The sequence below is a fragment of the Rhododendron vialii genome, chromosome 12a (genome assembly GCF_030253575.1).
Source record: "Rhododendron vialii isolate Sample 1 chromosome 12a, ASM3025357v1".
In the NCBI taxonomy this organism is placed as follows: Eukaryota; Viridiplantae; Streptophyta; class Magnoliopsida; order Ericales; family Ericaceae; genus Rhododendron; species Rhododendron vialii.
Window position 1 is genome coordinate 35,326,366 of NC_080568.1, and position 20,897 is coordinate 35,347,262.

At 39.8% G+C, this 20,897-nt stretch overlaps 3 protein-coding genes across 4 annotated transcripts; 2 read left to right on the forward strand and 1 right to left on the reverse strand.

Annotated features, from left to right (window-relative positions):
- The first annotated feature begins 184 nt into the window (after window positions 1-184).
- On the forward strand, window positions 185-7,842 carry LOC131311671 (ubiquitin-conjugating enzyme E2 34-like). 2 transcript variants are annotated; one of them, XM_058339210.1, is made up of 10 exons: window positions 185-467; window positions 2,568-2,712; window positions 3,056-3,110; window positions 4,074-4,112; window positions 4,242-4,305; window positions 4,428-4,489; window positions 4,575-4,614; window positions 4,710-4,737; window positions 6,944-7,035; window positions 7,318-7,842. In XM_058339210.1, exons 2-10 carry the CDS (start codon window positions 2,656-2,658, stop codon window positions 7,589-7,591), a joined length of 711 nt encoding a protein of 236 aa, XP_058195193.1. In that variant the 5' UTR covers window positions 185-467; window positions 2,568-2,655; the 3' UTR covers window positions 7,592-7,842. The 2 variants fall into 2 exon arrangements, with proteins under 2 accessions (XP_058195193.1, XP_058195194.1); XM_058339211.1 differs by having other exon boundaries at window positions 2,571-2,712.
- A 1,203-nt stretch (window positions 7,843-9,045) lies between these two features.
- LOC131311677 (RING-H2 finger protein ATL3-like) lies at window positions 9,046-10,740 on the reverse strand. The gene has a single exon (XM_058339214.1). It carries the CDS (start codon window positions 10,437-10,439, stop codon window positions 9,543-9,545), a length of 897 nt encoding a protein of 298 aa, XP_058195197.1. The 5' UTR covers window positions 10,440-10,740; the 3' UTR covers window positions 9,046-9,542.
- A 5,932-nt stretch (window positions 10,741-16,672) lies between these two features.
- On the forward strand, window positions 16,673-20,697 carry LOC131311674 (O-fucosyltransferase 36-like). Its single transcript, XM_058339213.1, has 3 exons — window positions 16,673-18,419; window positions 19,025-19,274; window positions 20,183-20,697. Exons 1-3 carry the CDS (start codon window positions 17,158-17,160, stop codon window positions 20,357-20,359), a joined length of 1,689 nt encoding a protein of 562 aa, XP_058195196.1. The 5' UTR covers window positions 16,673-17,157; the 3' UTR covers window positions 20,360-20,697.
- Window positions 20,698-20,897: the final 200 nt, after the last annotated feature.

Genomic DNA, 20,897 nt, shown 5'->3' on the forward strand with positions numbered 1-20,897 from the left:
GAGGTGGATCTGCTGCTGTCCCCTCGGGGACAGCAGCCCCCCGCGTCCCACTAACGTATAATTCTAGATCCGTCCCTGGTCGACCGGCTGTTCAGACACCTCTAGGTGTAGCCCGGCTAGATTTCTCAAGTTGTAGGAAGGGTACAAATGGGAATAAGAGGATTGTACCGGGGCCATCTTTAATAAAATTCCAATTAGAATTGAGGGTGTACTGTATCGAGGCCAAAATGGGTGTGCATCTAGAAGCTCCCGTACCTCTCTCTCTTGTTAGCGTTACCCAACAGCGCACAGGTAACTAGACTGGGCCCTAGACTAGTGCATCTTCTTCGCGATTCCGATTTGTGAGAAGATGTCATCGTCAAGGTCGACGACGAGGACTCTCCAGAGGCCCAATTCCTGAAGTCGACGCCCTTCAATCTCCTGAATTCATTTCTCAATTTCCCCCCCATCGGCTTCCCTCATCTCAAGTGACTTGACTCTCTCTCTCTCTCTCTCTCTCTCTCTCTCTCTCTCTCTCTGTTGTCGCTATTCTGTCTTGATACATGAATGGATCTGTGTTCATTTGGTTCAAATATCATATTATGAACTTCCAGTAGCCAATTGATGTACTGAATGTAAAAATTTCACTCTTGATTTGATTTGCTTGATTTATCATTTCCATTCCATTCGAATTAGTATTTCTATTTATCGTGATTCCAATTGATATTGTTTATTGGATATGGTTGTTGATTTCTCGTGCTTTGATACGGAGTAGGGGTAGATCACAGCGATGAAATGGGAATGATTTTGCAAGCATACTGTTATAAGATAAAACCTGACTGCCAATTAACTCTCCAGTGCGAATGTATGTCTTAATCCAGTTTCTTGGGAGTATGTAGAACCCTAACACGTGATTTTGACGGATGCCGGAAAGAAAAAGAATCCAAGGCAAACAAACTAAAACAAAAGGTTTTATGTGGTCCACCCAACATGGGCGATGTTCATGGTCCCTATGACTGTTTCACTGTGATGATGAAGAATCGAGAGGGTTTCCCGACACTAAAATATGTAGGTAGGGTTACAAGTCTGTTGATACACAACATGTAAAGACCGTTATGAAGCCATTCCACCAGGATCTCTTCGTTAGTTGGAGAATTGGAGTTAAGTCTATCTTCCTTCGCATTGTCCCATGTTTAACCAGACCCGATTAAGGTTTCTTGAGAAGAACCACCTCAACATACCGCGACACTGGCTCACCATCAGTCTGGCTCATGTGGTCTGAAAGGAGCAGAGACACGAACTATTCGAGTTAATGTACAGTATCACTGTATCACCAAGGTCCACACTTCACAACACACCAGCCCTTAGTTACACGAAGCTGGAGCGGGGACGGGAGCGGGGGCGGGGACGGGGGAGCGGATGATCACAGAAGTGTGGGAGCGCCATTGGGAGCGGTTAGGAAAAATTATTAAAATTATAAATATATTTTGGAATTTTATATTGTTAAATGTCAATATAAAAATATTATTCTACCACATAAAATATTACTATTAAAATTATAAGTTTCTAGTTATATTTCAACATTTTTATTGTAGCACATGATTACACAATAGAGCTCTTTGTGCATATTAAGTAGGCGTAAAAGTTAAGGGCATTAATATGACTCTAGAAGGTTAATATCAGACGTGCTCACTAACAAGATCAAAACAACTTTAAAGGTACCAATTGCAACTTGAATCGTAAGTCTCTCAACCGTTTTTTGAGTGTAAGTTCCCATATAGGTAAGGAATGAGTTCCCGTTGTCATTGGGACGGGTTTCTTGGAGTTTCCTTCGACGGGAACGCGGAAACGCGTTTCCGTCGAAGAAACGTGGGCATAGTTGAAGGTTCCTACAACTAAGCACCAGCCTAAGTTTTTTACGCTTCTTTAATGTTTCCCAACAGCAGAAGAATAAATTGATCTCTCATAGGGCTAGGTTTTTATGTTTGTATCTGTACGTAATTGTATAGGTAGATACTGATGTTGGATCTCTGCGTTGCCTTTTCGTTTCTAGGCTTCTTTTTTTGTGAACATGGATCCTGAATTAGCATTTTCATGTCCCATTTATTTGGACAGAAGTGACTCTCTGCGTTAAGAATAGCAACATTGACGGGAAAGGAAAGGACTACGTTAAGAAATAGATCCCTTTGGAATGGATGTGTAGTTTTGTACAAGAAAATAAGTATTTATCTCATGTTGTTAGGGTAACTGTGTCAAGCCTTGCATGCTGGCCACTATCTTTGGATCAATCTTTGTGGTAAACTTGTGATAATGTCTTACTTTGATGAGGACGCTGTAAGATTCTACTTCATATAGTACCAAGTACCTGAAGTGTATACCATTTTTTGGTACAGACTTGCAGTGTTCAACATGCTCTTTTTCTTCACTAGAAGTCGATCTTTAGTGCTGCTTGTTTTTGTATGTTTAAATTTCGCATTTGTTGTTCATTAGTTGGCAACTTGCTTTTTTTTTGCTATAGAAGGTTTTTATCTGAAAATTTCTGTTGTATTCCTTATTTCCTAAGATGGTTGAACGATTCTTACTTTCAGCAGTCAGGAAATTAGAAAGTGAAGGGGCTACCGGGGAACTCAGACCAGGGAATTTATCTACTGTTTTCTTACAATTGGAAGTTGCTTAATGGCAGAGAAAGCTTGTGTAAAACGCCTTCAGAAGGAATATAGAGCACTTTGCAAAGTATGCCCGAGTCTCATTGCTTTTTGTGTTGAATAACTTCTAACTATACCTGTTAAGATGATGAGTTACGTATTAGCTACTTTTCTCCTCTTATATTGTGGCATATATGTTGATCTCCATTATTTTTCGCGTATCCCACTTGAACGTAAAGTGTTCTTTCGTCTGTTGTGTTATTCACGCCGTGCTTTTCATTATTTATTTATTTTTGAATGTGATTGCTTTTGTCTTGTTGCTGTACTATGGCAGTGTATCTTCAAGTGCTTTTCAGATCATCAGGGTTTCCATGTTTTAATACCTTAATTGTGTTATGCGGCATGAAAATGAGTCCTCCTTGAATTTGCAGGAACCTGTTTCCCATGTTACTGCTCGTCCTTCCCCAAATGACATTCTTGAGTGGCGTAAGTTGCCTTCATGCTCAACGTTTTCTCTGGTGTTCAACATCTCTCTCTCTCTCTCTCTCTCTCACACACACACACACACAGAAACAGACACTTCTTGCATGTGTGCATTTGGTTTAGCTTCATGTTGCATTATGTTTACATTGATGCCATGTAGCAATTCGAAATAATTTGTTGTATTCATTGGATGAATGTTCGGGTGCTCCAAAATTATTTCCCGTAGTGTGGTCTCCGGTTGCCCTCTCCTCTATGGCTCTATCTATATTCCTCTTAGGTTCTTTGTTCATGTTTCTTGTTAGGAAGATTATGTCCCATCCAATATATTTGTTACATCTTGAGACTCCTTGAACAACAATGCAATCCATACTAGCATGGAATTGAGCAAGAATTGCCAAAGTACATTGGCGATGAGCTGGGTTATGATATTTCCTCCATCTGAAGCATTTGGAACTGCCATGAGCTTCAAAATGAGAAAAATGTACCTCTTAGATCTTACATTTTCTTTCATGGTTTACCTATCTTTCAATGCCTTCACATAGTTTTCACTTTTATTAGTTAAGCTCCCTAGCTTATATCTCTTAATTGACCTTCTTCATATTGTTTTAAGGATATAAAAAGGTAAACCTTAGGAACAGATGGGCGACTGCTCTAGTTAAGCTATATTTATTCAAGAATAAAATTTGGCATCTTGAGTCATAATCTTGAGTGTCTTTTGAGGAAAAATTTGGTGATTAGTAGTTTCTGGTTTATCCTTATTCCTTGGTAATACATTAGCTCCCTAGCTGTTTCGGTTTAGTTTCATTTATGAAGGCTGTGGTAAGTAGTTTTGCGATATTTATCCATGGTAATACATCAACTGGCACTGACACTGACACTCATGGTTTACTTTTGTCTGTATGACTTCTCATCCCTTCATGTTCGTTTATGATTAACTTGATTTTGTTCTCTGTCTATTTATTTCAGATTACGTACTAGAGGGAAGTGAAGGAACACCTTTTGCAGGTTTGTCATAATTGTTTTCTGGTCTGCAGTATTGGGCATGCAGCAATCTTATCTCATTGCTGTATTTATTTGGTATTCATCTTTGTTTCTGATGATGTCTATTGTCTGATGTTATTCGTGAATGTTAAGGTGGTTATTACTATGGGAAGATCAAGTTTCCTCCAGAGTACCCCTTTAAACCTCCAGGAATCAGGTTGGGATTTTGGCTGCTTTAGCTATCCACAAAACTTTAATTGATCGCTTTTAGCCTCTCATTTTATTTTTTTAATCTTCTTAAATGTTGCTTTTACTGAAAGTATCGTTCCTTCTCTGTAGCATGGTTACTCCAAATGGACGGTTTATGACACAAAAGAAAATCTGCCTGTCCATGAGTGATTGTAAGTGCTATTAAGTTTCATTAGCAAGGAAATCATCTTATCTCTCTAATAACTGACTAATTTTTCCTTGTGGGATATTTTCCAGTTCATCCAGAAAGTTGGAATCCGATGTGGTCTGTATCAAGGTAACAAATTGCATTAATGAGCAAACATAGGTGCATGTTTGTAACCATTTTTATAGCATCCAGTGCTCACTACTGTTTGAATGTCTTAACTGCAGCATACTTACAGGCCTTCTCTCGTTCATGGTGAGTTTATGGATCTATGCTACTCTGATTAGTAAATAAAAAATATCCGTATTCATATAGCTGCTGTTTGCTTGTGTGGGAATATCATTCTTTGTTAGTTTTGTAAAGCACTGTCTAAAATGAAGCTTATATCCGACGTGATGATTTTTAGTAGATTCTGATTCAAAGAAATGAAAAAGGGAAGAAGAAAAACAAAAACGGAAAAAAGAATAAGGAACGCTGCTGAAAAACAGTGAAACTTTTACTGGGATTCATAAAATAAAATATGAATCTAATTTCACTATTTTGGCCTTCATGCAGCCATTACTTCTGGGTAGATTGCATGGCTTGCCACATAAATATATAGGCTAAACTATTAGCGATCATGTCTCCCTCAGTGAACAATTTCATGGATGGGTTCTTTCAGTTTTTCAATATCTTTCGTTTGGGGTGTTTGTCAATCTACTACCCATAATAATCTGCATGACAGAACTTGCACTACTGCAGGCTCTTCTCAACTGACTGTATGTGTAGGCAGTAGGCACATGACTAAATGGAATTTGTCTGCAAAATCTGATATGGGCATCTCACTCCTGTTTATTGACATTCCAGACACTCCATCCTTGTCATCATGACTTGGAGTGATGTTTTGGTTTGCTAACTTCTGTTATGGGAATATACTCTGGCTTCATGATGGTGGACAATGCTCAAGCTAAGGGTCAAATAATCTTATTGCATTGGTCTAACTGTGGGTTGATCCATTTATTCTGTTGACTAAAGGCCTCCAGCACCTTTCCACTTCATCCCTCATTTTCCATCGTGGCAAGTTTCTTGTTAATTTAACGTGGTTCTAACTTCTAAGAGGGGTTATGATCAACGTTCTGTAAGCTTTATTGATTGGTAGTATTATCTGCGGTTCTGTGCTTTTGTAGATATTTGTGGATCTGGGGCTGTTAGTGAATAGAGTTCTGGGTGGGTTGCCACTTAAATAACTCTTAAAGTTGTTGAATATGCACATACTAACAGTAATAGTCTGGAACCATCTGCACCGTAGCTGTGGCAGCATATTTTCCAGATTTATGGCTCGGATTTTGTTCAACAAGATAGTGCAAAATAGCTGCAGGTTATTGGAGTGTGCAAAATAGTGGCAATGTTAAATTCAGAAACTTAAACCAATCTATTGTGCTTCCCTTGTCCCAGTGATTGAAAAATCGTGCCTAGGTGCGGCGAGGCGTGAGGCGAGCCTGTGACGGCTCACAGGTGTGAGGCGAGGTGAGGTTGGGTGAGGCGGGCGACTAGTCTCGCTTCAAGTCGCCTAGGTGTGAGGCGTGAGGCGCCTTAAAAGCTCGACTAGGCGCCAAAACCCCACACCCAGCCTTCGTCGATCCTCATCGGCGCCTGTACAGCCCTTGCCGACGTCTGAAACCCTTGAAACCAAACACCCATCCACCGCCAACCACTTTCAATCCTCGAAACCTCATATCCAATCACCGTCGACCCTCATCACCGTCTGCACAGCCCTTGTTGGCGATCAAAACCCTTTGAAACCTAACAGTCTAACACCCACCGACCTCTTTCCACCCTCACCGTCCACCGGAAAGTAATTTCCGACCACCGATGAACTTCAATTGTGCTCAAACTTGTCTGGGTCCTTCCGATTTTACTCAAAATTAACTCGGTCCAGTTGAAAACTACTCAAAGTCAACTATAGTGTTGCAAATCGACGCAAAATCAGCAACTGGTAGATCGAAAACCAGTTTGAGCAGGTTTTGAGTGAGATTGAGGGCTGGATGGTTGCAATTTAGGGTCAGAGATGTCAAAAATAGATAGATCTGATGAAAAATAACAATTTTTACCCCTTTTAAAATTATATTTTGGCCCCATAAAAATTATATTTTGCAATATGGTGATGTTATTTATTAGCGTAACAGTTAACCCCCTCAAATTATTAACGAAACAGTTATACAAAAAACATAAAAATGTTTATAATTTTAATAATTTTTTAAATGCTCGCCTCACCTCACTCGCCCCTCGCTTTAATGAGGGCTTTGTTGCCTCGCGTTCGCCTCACGTATTTAAATCACTGCCTTGTACTTCTGCGTATCTATCAGCAATCATATTTTTGTTGTTGCTTATAGAAACAAAAAAAAACAAAAAAAAAGTATAATTTTATGCTTTCAAGCTTTCCTTGGGCTGAGTGTGCATTGCTTTCTTTGTATGTTGGCAGATGGACAACAGCCCAACAACTGGCAGCGTTACAACTACTGTTGATGAGAAACAAAGGCTAGCAAAGTCTAGTCTTGCCTTCAATTGTAAGAAGTAAGTCTCTTCCATGCATAAAATGAGAAAGATATGGGTTACTTACATGGTTCGCTTGAATTTACTATTGGTGATTTTTGTAAGGTACACAATGCGTTAGACGCATATCCAATCCCCGTGTGCAAAGTGTGGGTTTGACCATAGAGTACTTGTGCACATTTAGAAGAGCCCGTGTAACACAAACGCATTCTCTGATGCGTCATCTGTGGGATTTCTCTGTCACATTCTTCATGTTGTTTTCATTGATTGGCTCACTGACTCTTGACACTTTTCCCTAAATAGCGTAACATTCAGGAAAATGTTCCCTGAGTACGTGGAGAAGTATGAACAGCAGCAGCTTGCTGAAAATTCTGTTCCCGAGCAAGTGTCACTGGTGCCAAGACAAAAGGAAAAATCCAGACCATTGTTGGAGAAAGATGGTATAGAGGGCCTGAATAAGGTAGAAGCCCCTAGGGATATAAAACACCACAGGCGGCAATCTTTTCCAACATGGATGGTAGTGCTACTGGTTTCTGTTTTTGGGATTGTAATGGCGCTGCCGCTACTTCAACTTTGATATCGAGACCAATAGGAGGGAGAATGTTACAAGTACTCCTTTTCAAGTAAGTCTTTGTGTTTTTCATGTATCTAATAGAAGTTGCATAGAGGTGGTGCAAAAATGGAAGAAGGATCAGATATCCCCGCCTCTTTCTATCTATTGTACGGTTGGCGTTTCTCTTTCCGGTGTACTGTTGTCTAACCATAACCATTGCCATTGACATGCTTGTGATCCCATCTTAATCAATATAAAGTCTCTGTTTGGTATCATTGGTTGTTTTCCTTTGTTTTCTGTTTTACCTCACGTTGGACTATGGGGATGTAAATGCAGTCTTCAGATGAAAATTTACTGGAGCACTAACTGGATATCTCATCACCATGCGGTGAATTCTGAAATAATTCCCTCAGATATTTTGATTTCAAATAAATTGCTTCCTCTTCTTTGTTCACTTCTCCGACTATATTGGGGAATGGATGGATTGTTTGTTTTCCAAGGTAAGAGATCCATCTTCCCTGATGGCATCTTATATTCAGCTTGAAATGTGCCGGAGCCCTATGGCTGATAGCGGACTTTTTCTCTCATGCTAATTCAACTTCCAAACATGTGTTTTCCTTTTCGTTTCCCTTCTCCATGGAGAAAGCAAAGCAAGCATCTAATCTTGAGCTGTTAGCGTTTCATCTAACTTTCCTCTAATGAAAAAGGAAGCTTTTGATCTAACTTGTACCCGAAAAAAGAACAAGAAGTGGTCCTCTTTCTCCCACCTCTGGCTGGGATACAGGAGAAATTTTTGGGTGCCGGGTGGATACCATGTCACTCGGCTGACGTGGTGCTGAGCACCCACATCCGGGCCGTCCAAAACTGTGTTGAACGGTTTAGATTGAAACACTCTCTCTCCTCTCACCCCAATACTCTCTCTCCTCTTTCTCTCTCCAAATTCGAGCCGTTCGAAATCAAAATGGACGGTTCGGATATACCGAGCGGGCACCACGTGGTACCGCTCAGCCCGGATGCACCGAGTGGAATTCAAGCTGGCTGTCCAACATCAGGGAAAGAGACACCCTATATGGCTATATCTATGTGCGTTGGCAAAGCGTAATTCCCCTCATGGTGTTCAATCCTAATGCCATGTTTATTTGACACACTGAAAAATGTTGGCATCAGCTTATACATTCTAAAAATAAGAAAAAACCTTATACATTCTTGTGATCTTTCATCTGAGCTTGAAATTTATGAGTAACTGGTAATGAAACTTTCATTAAGAAAGAACTGTTATCTGGTTGCCAAGAACTTCCCTTGGAATTATAGTGCTTTGATGTTCGTTCTACTTTCTTCCAATTGGTGCATTTATTTGCCTCCAAGAATTACCCAGCACTGTGATAGTATTACTATTAAGAAGTTGTATATATGCACAGAGAGAGAGAGAGAGAGAGAGAGAGAGAGAGAGAGCATTACACCTGGACATTTCGCGACTGTTCAAAGTAAAGCTGATCTCCTCTTTTGAGACCGTCTTTGGATCATGGATCTATGAAGGCATCTTCTAGTAGTATTCAGGAAAAGGAAAAGAAAATCTAGAGCTTCTTCACAGATCCTAGAATAATTTCTCAAAGCGTTGAGAGGAAAATCCAAGACCTTATCCACAGATCCTAGAATATTTCTCCTCAAAAGAGTTTTGAGGAAAAACCGAAGCCATGAATAATGGATTTCAATTACTCAAAAGATACATAAAGAAAGAAAAGAGGATGCAGAAAAACATCCTCAATACATCTTCCATAGGAGAAAGTTGGATCTTTTTTCCAACCTCTCAAACAAGAGAAGCTACTATCCGTCAATTTGTACAGTATATATATCCCTTCCAATGGAGTACTTCACGAAGAAATTGTTTCCAAAATTGAAGAAGCAAGACCCTTTCGGTAAATTTCCAAATCAATCAGCAGCGAAACTCATTGCTTTTCAAACAATGACTCTCATGCTAACTCTGACCTCGACCCATTTGTTGTTCTGTATCAATTCTGGGACTAAAAGGATTCACCCTTCTATCCCTACTCAGAAGCCTTTTCAATGATCTCAATCGCGTAGTCACCGGCGACTTTGTTTCTTCTTCTTCATCAACAATTTGCCTCGGTATATCAATAACCAAACACCCATCTGGCCTATTAATTGACGAAGTCGAAGTCGACAAAGACGAAGAAGAAGAAGAAGGCAGATGAGAAGTAGTAGTAGCAGTAGCAGTAGCAGCAGCAGCAGCAGCAGTAGTATGCGCTTCTTCCAAACAGGCGCCCAAAGTGCTAACCCGAGTCTGGTTTCCCCAAAACAAAACATTTGTCGGAAAATTCGGAGACTCGGTTGAATAAACCCCAACAGGACCAGCAGCAGTAGCAGCTGAGTTCTCAACTCGGGGTTGAGACTCGGGTTGGGTCGAAACCGGGTTTCGACACAGTGGGCAAGTGGAATGAGACTGAAACCACAGGTCAATGCAATCTAAATGAAACCCATGATTGCATTTGGGTAATAATCGAGCTTTTTCGCCGTCTAAGACTTCAGAGAGGCAAACAGCGCATTCCAAGCCGTCTTTGAATTCTTGATGGTTGAATATGAGTATGGGTAGGGCTTTGAGGAGTGTCGGATCGAGGCCGCTGCGGACAGCAGTGCCGGCGCCGGGCGCGAAGTCGAGGCGGCGCCGGCGAGTGGCGGTGGCGGTGGCGGTGGTGGCAGCGGCTTCTTGGCGACGGTGCCAAAACCATTTGGCGTAGAGGTGGAGGAATAGGACGAAGGCTACGACTAAGAAGAGGATGACTATGGCCACCACCATTATTTTTCCTGTTACCGCAATCGCCGCAGAGTCATTTGCGTAGAAAGAGTCTCCCATTTTCGAGACAATATACGCAAATTCTTTACCCAGGAAAGGAAAGAATAATGGAAGAAGTGGGTGAGATTTTTCCTTCTTGATTTCTCAAGAAAAGAAAATCTTGAGGTTCCAAGCAAAACCAGGTGGGATTTCTCAATGTTTTCTTGGTAAATTGCAGATTTGTGGGATAGAAATTTACACAGGAAATGAGAGAATGCAGGATTTGAAAGAACAAAATTGGACTTGCAATTTGAACGAGAGAGAGAGAGAGAGGGAATTGAGGCTTTTAAAGCTGGAATGTTGAGAGAGAGTTGAAGGGAGTTTTCAGGTCAGAGAAGAGGAGTAGCATTGTGGGTTGGGTCTAAAAGTCTAAAGAGTGGAAGTGACACAAATTAAAGTGGAAAGAGCTGAGAAAGAAGGCATTTTCACGGAAAAACCGGAGAAGAGTTGAAGCCCGTACTTCACTCCCTTCATGCGGGGGCTGTGCTCCCTTTGACTGCTATGGCGGCATGGCATTCATTGGCTTGGCCCCCTAATTTTGAAGAAAAAGAGAATTTGACGACATGAAAAAATTTGTTTCTTTGAATTTTTCCCATTTCTTTCCCTTTCTAAAGTTGTAACCAAACATCACGTAAAAAGAAGAAAGTTACTGTTGGAAGTGTTGTTTGTGTCAAACCCTAATTCTAACTAAATAGGAGTAGTTCTTTAAGTACTCCTTCACAAAACCCATGACTATAACACTCTCAATAACATAGTACGTGATAACTCATGCTAATTTGAAATTTTGGAATTGGTGATTTAGCAGATTTATTATTACTCTCCAATCAGGTTTGCAAACCTGGCTTATTCACTGCTCCAATGATTGAGAGAGCCATTTAACATATATACCTGGTTTCCTGCCAACTTTTTCATGGAATGCAGGGTGCAGATCAGAGTGCATCCATAAATCGTCACCCAATGATTGTATCATTGTAATACCACTTGTTGGCGCTTATACTTTTTATTCGTTGAGGAGAAAGAAAGTTATACGATGGTATTTTCACATGAATCATCATCTGCAGTGAGATGAAAAGAAGGAACGTTATTAGTGTTGGTTCTCATAAGAAGACAGTGAAGGAAGACCGCTAAGCCAAAACGTATTTATCATGAACACAGGATATGGTAATTGTCCATCACCATCTTCTGAGGTAGTGAGGTTTGCAATTCCTTAGATTCTGTATTTTGTGTGTGTGTATATATATATTTATTTATTTATTTTTGGGTAGCTTGGGTCTCGAATTAAGGTTGGTTATTTGGAAGTATTATATACGTAGAAGTCATGAAAGGGGGAATGGGACCAACATGTACCAAATCAAACAAAACAAAAGGCTATTATTTTCCTCAATTCATGCAACAACTTTGAGTAGCAATTTCACCCTCACACCAATATTGACCTTTGATTTGGGGGGTCAGGCCATGTTACTTTGTCCTTTCTATCTGTTTTCCTTTTCAAATTTCAAACTTTTGATTAGTCATATGCTAAAATTCATAATAACACGAATCTAACGGTTTAATGATATAGTATAAAATTTTAACCATACGTTATTTAAGAGCTTAAGCTGTTAGAGAAAGGGATAACTTTAATTATCTTCAATAAATGATGTCACAAGGACCAATCGTGAATCCATAAGTTTGTTTCCATTCGAAAGGTTTTTTTTGTTAAACTATTTGTTAGGATCGTCATACACACGCACACGATTTACTAGTATAAAACAGTAAAGAATCAACATAGAGATATACGTGATTCCCCAAAATCGGGTACGTTCACGGGAGCGAGAGCGGCTGCTATTCTTTATTATCACAGTATGAATTAGGGTTTACAACATAGAATATTTATAACTAATCTATTCTAACCCCAATCGGATTTGGCCTGTATCCCAAAAATACCCTTGTACGATACCGTACCATACCGCGAGGGGCAATGCCCCCCGTGCCCCCCAATTACAGAATGCCTAGGCCTTTGGCCCAATCTACTTTCACTAGATCATCGGCGATGGGCCAGATGTCGTCGTTTCGCTCCGCTCCACTTCGCTCCGGCATCTAGCCTTCTTTTTAAAACTCCTTAGTATCTCTTCATACTTAACGTATGAGTCACAGTTCTAACACTATTGATTGTAGGCTTGAAGAAGGAATTTAACTCATCGCAGAAACAATCACAGAATGGGGAAAAACTCACAGCCCTGCTACCCGCAGATACGATTTGCAGAGAACCACACAGAGAAAAATGCATTTGGTCCCATTTCGGGTCCTGAAAAAATCTAGAAAAACGAATCCAAAAGTAATACTTACCGATATCCGCTGGAGCTGATTTTTTACAGGGCCCCATAAAATAATATTCAAAAATTTATGGATATTTTCTAGATTTTTTCAGGACCCAAAATGGGGTCAAACGCATTTTTCTTTGCGTGATTCTCTGTAAATCATCTCTGCTGTTAGAATTTTTGAAAAACCCGACCCTATTCTTTACACCATATATTATAGGTAAAAATTCTATAACCACAAACACAACGTACACGCTCGCATAGCATGTTCGCCCTGGACACAATGCACTTTCAATGTATGTGGGGCCCACATGCTATGTGATTGTATTATTTATGTATTTGTGTATTTTGTTTGTGGTTGCGGTTGCGGTTGCACAAGATCTTTATTAGAGGTTGATAGGTCCCCGATCCCAAAAAAATATAAACGAAGGTTATTCCCTTTTTTCTCCTGATATGTAGGGAATGACTTAGGTGTCCCCAGTCATTTTGGGGATACCGTAACTTTTGGCATAACAAAAGCATTATGAGTATAACCAAAACCCATTACAAGCATAACAGAACCATAGTAAGGCATAACCAAAACCATAGCAAGGCATAATTTATTTGTTATGCATTGGTTGAGTTTAGTTACGCCTTGGTTGGTTTTTGGATATTCCTTAGTTATGCCTTATTTGGGTTCTGTTATGCTTGTAATTAATTTTAGTTATGCTCCTAATGGTAAAATTATGCAAAAAATTTACGGTGTCCCCAAAATGACCGAGAACACATTGGTTGCCTAGTTTCTTTCTTTATCCCCTTTCCTTGGCTTTCTTCACTAACCTGCAGCTGCAGGATTTCCAAGCTTTAGAGAGAGAGAGAGAGAGAGAGAGAGAGATGTGCATTGTGCACCCATAATTGGGGGGAATGCTCCAGATTTAGCTCAAAGTCAAAAAGACTCAAAATCCTGAATTTATGACTTTAGAAGACAATATGATGAATATGACATGATTTTTTTTTAACATCATTGATTACCATCCATCCGGCTATTGCTATTGCTATTGCTATTGTTATTGCTATGATTAGGGGCGCAAACTTCAAATTAGGTATAGGTGGGTGGGACATGGTTTGGTAACTTTCAACCAATCGAGTAAACTATTGAGGGGACCGGAGTCGCACGATCGACTTTGAAATTAATTTAATTACCAAGTCTTTCTCTACGTGTGTCCAACTCCAAGGAAGGATCAATTCGTTAATACGTACTTTTATATATATATATATATATATATATATATATATATATATATATATATATATATATATATATATATATAGAACTATTTGGAATTCAAAACCAGATATTTCCCCTTTGACAAGTATACTCCACTATAAAAGTGGTTAGCACTGCAGTGAGTTCTCCCCCTTTCAGGCTTCAACGTCCACAGATGGCGGGCCGGTTTAGTAGTGGAAGACTTTTATTAGCTAGCTAGGCATCTTTGATCATACTATATATTGTTTCAATTTCTGAATCCCCCACTAATTAGGAATATTGACTAATTGCATGCCACATTCTTGGAATCTACAGTAATAAGTCGTCTTGAATATTCTAAGTAATGGTCAGCGCTATGACTTCAAAAGATTTCTTAAACACTTGAATACTACTCCATGTAAATATTGTTATTATTACTCATAAACAAAACAATGGACAGTTTGCTGATTAATTTTACACATACCCAACTAATATCATGCATGCGTTCATTAATTCTGTAAAGAAGACCACACGCAACAAGGATTTTGAATCGAGAGGGGGCGGGCCAAATCAAGCAACAAATTTGCACCCAGAAGATTTCCAAAACAATTGTACGTTCACATTTAGCTAGATTTTCTTTCATTTAAAATCATTTTGAGACATGATTCTTTGGCTCCAAATAAAAATTTTTGTTGTTTGCATTTTTTTTAATACACTAATAACATCGACCTTTTGTGCTACTATTTGATAGGTTAATGTATTGTTAGATTAGCGTGCATCAAAATGAACACGTCAATGATTTTATTGATCAGTTATGGCTTTGAAAAAGAAAAAAATTGGTTTGGACTTTCATTAAAAGATCAAATATTGTGCAAAGTGTACTCATAGTAATGTTCTGTTGAACTAGTAAAACATGTGGAAGAAAACAAGAAGGATTGAATTGGGGGATGGTACTGTGTAGTGATGTGCGCAGCACCATGCTGCGCACCTCTGAGCTATCGGATCGTGCATCCGACGGCTTGGATCTCATCTCGGCAATGAACGGTTCTCGATCGTTTGTTGCCAAGATGAGATCCGAGCCGTCGAATGCACGATCCGACGGTTCAGAGGTGCGCAGCACTGTGTTGAGCACCTCACTGTACAGCACCAACCAGAAGTAGTCCGCTTCTAATCTATATAGCTTTGTCTTTGTCTTAATGGAATTGACAAACCGTGCCGAGCATGAACAAAATCTAAGCAGTCCGCGGTATAAGTAGCCAAACTGATCATGTAGAGTTAGGTCCCAATTTTTCTAACTTTTTTGTCGAGTATTTTTTTCTAGTATTTTTTATTAAAAATTCTAAAGACGCTGACTAAAGGTGCACCGTCGGTGTCCGTAACAAGGTTCATTATTTATCTGTCTCTAACATGTTCGAACAATCTCACTGTTTTCTAAGTTGGAAACCGAAGTGTAAAGGAGAGAACCATGAAAAAGAAAGTTTCTACTGGAGTAAGCAAAACTCTGCCCAGATATGAATTTGCTGGGACCTTAAGATTTGGATACTACTTCTTTCTTTCTGACCCCTATGGTAAGCCCAAATATTGGATCAACATTTGGCCCAATTGATTCTTGATGCGCACAAAACCAAGAAAGCTCTGGCCCCCAAAGGGCAACCCCCCGGGGGACGCTTCTGACTGGTTGATTTGGGAGTACACGTCTTGCTCAATCTCTTTCCTTTCCTTTTCTTTCTCTTCTTTGCCTTTTAATAATAATTTCCCTGTTCTTTGCCTTTATTCTTAGGCGAATGATCCAGTGCGTTGTTACGGAAAGATAATGATCAGGGATCCTTATACGATTCCTACAACAAACCCTTCACGATTACTGAAAATTTAATTGTCCGGCCTCTCTTGCTATCTTTGTTAGAGATTCAGATGGTTTAGTGATGTTATTTGCTTTGAGTTTGTCTCTATGTTGCTCGTGGTGGTTTGCAAGTGTAGAAAACTGAATATAGGCCTTTGTCAGGGTCATTTTTCATGTAATCCTGTTATTACTTGTTTCTCTAATCCGTTTTGAATTTCTAATTGAAGATATGCCTTTAAAAAAATTAATAATAATTTCTGTCCCCATTTCTTCCTTTTTAACACAGAGAGAGAGAGAGAGAGAGAGAGGGAGAGATCACCCCCATAAAACAGAAAACAAAATGAAAAAGGGTGAAATTATAATAAGGAAAGAAACTCTATACCTATTTCTATTTGTCAGTGGATATTTTGATTTCGGTATGTGTGAAAATGAGGTGTACAAACGTATGCTCCCACATGTTATCTTTGAGCTTGCATTTGGATTACTAGCAGTTTTAGCAGCAGCTTCAGTTTTAATTTGTAGTAGTTGAAGCAGGTTGGTCTTGATGCATAGTAGTTAAAAGCTCAAGAAGCAACGTCGTTCATTCAAAATATTCTACCTTATTATAAAAAAAATAACAAATTAAAAGTTTGGAAGGAAAAGGTACAAACATATACATCTACTTTGTATAATAACAAAACATAATTAATACGAACAAACAGAGGTTTACAGATCTAGATAAAGATGTATTCACCAACGACTTTGATATGTGCGATTTCTATAATATGTGAAATAAACTGGACGAATCCAAACACATTTATATACTGTATCTGATTCTACCCGGCCTCCCCTGCCCATAGCATTGGTGCTATGGTGGTAAATTGGGGAGTTTTGGACTCAGTCGTACGTCACACACGTGACAGAACAGAGGAGTTAACTTTCACTCTCTCTCACACTACTGCGGAGTGCGGACCGGCTTCGAATTTGGGAGCGGGGGAGTCATTTTCTTCCACCCTCCCACGCCACGGGATGGATCCTCGAATCTCATTTTTATTATACCGTACTACTGCTTTCCTTGGTTGCTTCTGTCTCAAGCTCAGCTTAACCCACCAACCAACCACCCACCCTATACCAGACCTGACCTTCCTACTCTACATCTCTCTCTTATTGCACTACTGGCTGGAGTAGCACAGTAGTATTGTTTTTCCCCACCCAGATCCCAATCTCACGCACGCACGCACTGCTCTCCTGCTTGCTGCATTGTGCCTCTGTCAAACATCCAGACTACCTACCAGAGACAGACAGACAGACCAAAATCAACTCTTTCAAAATTAGGCTCTCGATTAGACGACTGTTTGGCGCGCGTTTACCGTCTCTGCTCTGCTGGTGTTATCAATGGACAGGGAATCATCTTCAGACGAAGAAGAAGATCGCCGAAACCTAATCGACCAGAACGAAATGCTACCAAAATCCAATCCCCCCATTATCTCCACCTTCCACCTTGATCACTTTAAGGACAGGATCGCCAATGCCAATTTCACTTTCAAAAAGAGGTACCTTTTCGCCATCTTCCTCCCACTTCTCATCCTCCTCCTCCTCTTTTTCACCACCGACATCAAAAACCTATTCCGGTTTACTAGTAGTAATGTTTCCGACCCCAGATTTGATTCTTTCGTCAATCGTATGCGCGAGTCTGAGTTGCAAGCTTTGTCTTTGTTGAGACAGCAGCAATTAGGGCTTTTCAAGTTGTGGAACCATACTTCTTTTGTCAATGCATCAATTGCCGATTCCAATTCAACCCTACTAAACCCTGTGGACTCTTATTTAGATTTCAAATCTACAGTGGTAAGTCAGATTTCATTGAATAGACAAATCCAACAAGTGCTTTTGTCATCCCATCAATTGGGCAATTCATTGGATTTGGCTGATAATGTAACGGATCCGATTCTCAGCGGATTTGCCAGTCTTGATACGTGTCGAAAGGCTGATCAAAAGTTGTCTGAGAGGAAAACAATTGAGTGGAATCCAAGGCCGGATAAGTACTTGTTTGCAATCTGTGTGTCGGGGCAAATGTCGAATCATTTGATTTGTTTAGAGAAGCACATGTTCTTTGCTGCTCTACTCAACCGAATTTTGGTTATTCCAAGTCCCAAAGTCGATTATCAGTTCGATCGCGTGCTGGACATTGATCGGATAAATAAATGTGTTGGAAGAAAAGTAGTCGTCGAGTTTGATGAGTTTGCAGAAGCTATGAAGAACCATTTGCACATTGACAAGTTCATGTGTTATTTCTCATTGCCGCAGCCTTGTTTTATGGATGATGACCATGTTAAGAAATTAAAGTCGTTGGGGATTTCGATGGATAAGCTCAAGGCTGCTTGGATCGAGGATGTTAAGAAGCCAACTAAAAGAACAATGCAAGATGTAACAGCAAAATTTTCTTCCAATGACAACGTTATTGCTATTGGAGATGTCTTCTACGCTGATGTGGAGCGAGACTTGGTGATGCAGCCTGGTGGTCCTCTTGCTCACAAATGCAAGACTCTGATTGAGCCAAGCCGGCTTATCTTGCTTACAGCTCAGCGTTTTATTCAAACATTTTTGGGGGAGAAATTTGTTGCTCTTCATTTCCGGCGTCATGGCTTCTTGATATTCTGGTATACTCCTCTTCCTTATTTCCAAATTCCAACCTTGATTTTGGGAAGTACGTTAGACTAGCATCTCAGGGTTCATAGTCTGGAAACACATAAATCTGTTGCTATGCATCATCAGTATGGAATAGTAACAGCTTATATTATTGCATTTTAATCCTTGTACACTCTAATCTATGTTTTTTCGCTCAAATGTGCTATGAATTTGAGATTTCTGTACAGAAAAATTCCCAATTAGCATGGCTAATTTTATGAAATGTAAATGTATATGTATTCACTTTAAAACCTGCAATTTGTTATACAAATCTTTGTCTTGTATAGCTGTGCATCACCTATGGCCTCTTCCCCTTCGCTTTTGAAAATGTTTCACTAGCAAAATAATGCTGCAACTTCTTCACGGACTGATGAATCCAGAAGTCAATGGAAACATCTTTACTACCCTTGACTGAAGGGGTGTTTAACGTGTTGGTTGCCAGCTTTACATCAGTCATAGGGAATATTTTGTGTTTGTGCATTCATGTTTGGCCTCACAGATAGAACTATTTTTCTGTCTTCATGCAGATATTGCATTTAAAGTACAACCCTAACAGTCATCTTTCTATTGTTGTCAGCAATGCTAAAAAGCCTAGTTGCTTTTTTCCAATTCCTCAAGCTGCGGACTGTATTGCTAGGGTGGTTGAGAGGGCCAATACACCTGTTGTATATCTCTCTACGGATGCTGCAGAAAGTGAAACCAGTATATTGCAATCACTAGTTGTAGTAAACGGGAAAGCTGTGCCACTTATTAAGCGGCCAGCTCGTAATCCTGCTGAGAAGTGGGATGCTTTGTTGTACAGACATGGACTTGACGGAGACCCACAGGTTGGTTTATGACTTCTTTGACGTTTCAGGTATATGGTTCAAGACATGGTCCGTCTTGTATCTCCTCTGACCTAAACTTATCCGTTGGCGTTGGTTTGCTTTCTGCTCAAGTGTAGTAACATGGTTAGTCCATAGGATGTTTACTCTATACATCCTTATCCCTGTAAACGACTTGATTCTCATACAGGTTTTAGTCTAAATTCTTAATGGTTTAGTTGGATTGCGGTTAATTGGAGCTTCCACGGTCCATATGTGGTAAAAAAAAGGTAGAAGTGTATTATTCTGGTCTGATACCATAGTCTATTCACCAGGAAAATGGAGAAGAAATGAATACAGTATCGTTAGTTCCCTGAGCCCTCTGACAGTCACAGAGGTAAAAAAGTATCGTTCAAAATTGGATATGGGACGGGCATCCAGTTCTGAACTACTCCCTCTGCCCCATTTTGTTTGCTCACGTTTCCTTTTTGGGCTATCCCAAATTGTTTGCAATTTTCCATTATCAGAAACCTCCGAAAGGGCAAAGTTCCATTATACCCTTTTAGTGTAAAATTCTAACACAACTAGTTAAGTAGTTGTATTGTTCTAGAGGGTATTTTTTTGGAAATCTATGCACTTGTCAACCCAAAGCCTTTGAGTCAATAAAATGGGAGAATTCCCGTAATGAGCAAACAAATCGGGACTGAGGGAGTATATTTTTGTGGTCATGGGGAACATTTTTCTCGCCGTTCAAAAAAAAAAATGTAGAACATTTTTCCTCCTTAATAAGGCTCCTCAGTTTTTTATTCTGCCATAGGCCATATACCTTTGGCTGCTCAATAATGATATGTTCCTCTGCATTCTAGAATATAAGTTCCATCATTTGTTGCACATTTCAATTTTTTATGAGGAATTCAATTTTCATCTTGAAGGTGGAAGCTATGCTGGATAAAACAATTTGTGCTATGTCGACGGTGTTTATTGGATCTTCCGGATCCACTTTCACAGAGGATATTCTTCGGCTCCGCAAGGACTGGGGATCCGCGTCACTTTGCGATGAATACCTCTGCCAAGGTGAACTGCCAAATTTTATTGCAGACGATGAATAAAGAGATGTGGAGCCCCCTTACTAGGTATAGTGCCTTGTCTTCGTTCAATTTCAACCCATGGATGGTCCACGGTTGATCATGGTTTGTTCAGTCTGATTTTTGTCAACTTGTATACTATTATGTGATAGCATCTACATTCGTGTTTCGTACAACGTTTGTTTTTTAAGCCATGGTTGAGTATTATTTGTTTGATTCATTATTTGCTCTGTGATTTCAGCCTCAGAAATAGCTGAACAGACTTAAGAGTCTTGTATTTTTGGATTCCACAGAGGAAGAAACGATTTGTGAGGGCAATGCTATTGATAGAGTGCCAATCATCATAAGGCCTTTTGTGCGAACTGACTCATCAATTTCATTTATTTATGTGACAAGATTGACCGATTGAGTTTGTGCTTCATTTTTTGAGTTCCGCATAACTCTTGTCTATATTCATCACCAAGTAGGAGGGAGGCAGGTCCGTGCAGCTAGACAGTTTCAAAACTGGCTGGAAATAAAGCGCGATACTCTTGAGAATCCTGCAACTGAAAATGCAACTCTT

What these genes read in the sequence shown, in the direction of transcription:
- LOC131311671 (XM_058339210.1), top strand. Translation starts at nt 2,656, where the DNA reads ATGGCAGAGAAAGCTTGTGTAAAACGCCTTCAGAAGGAATATAGAGCA. An exon ending in TGAAGGAACACCTTTTGCAG is followed by an intron (nt 4,113 to 4,241) that starts GTTTGTCATAAT and finishes GTGAATGTTAAG; the next exon opens with GTGGTTATTACTATGGGAAG. An exon ending in TTTAAACCTCCAGGAATCAG is followed by an intron (nt 4,306 to 4,427) that starts GTTGGGATTTTG and finishes CCTTCTCTGTAG; the next exon opens with CATGGTTACTCCAAATGGAC.
- LOC131311677 (XM_058339214.1), bottom strand. Translation starts at nt 10,439, where the DNA reads ATGGGAGACTCTTTCTACGCAAATGACTCTGCGGCGATTGCGGTAACA.
- LOC131311674 (XM_058339213.1), top strand. Translation starts at nt 17,158, where the DNA reads ATGGACAGGGAATCATCTTCAGACGAAGAAGAAGATCGCCGAAACCTA. An exon ending in CATGGCTTCTTGATATTCTG is followed by an intron (nt 18,420 to 19,024) that starts GTATACTCCTCT and finishes TATTGTTGTCAG; the next exon opens with CAATGCTAAAAAGCCTAGTT. An exon ending in GACTTGACGGAGACCCACAG is followed by an intron (nt 19,275 to 20,182) that starts GTTGGTTTATGA and finishes TTCATCTTGAAG; the next exon opens with GTGGAAGCTATGCTGGATAA.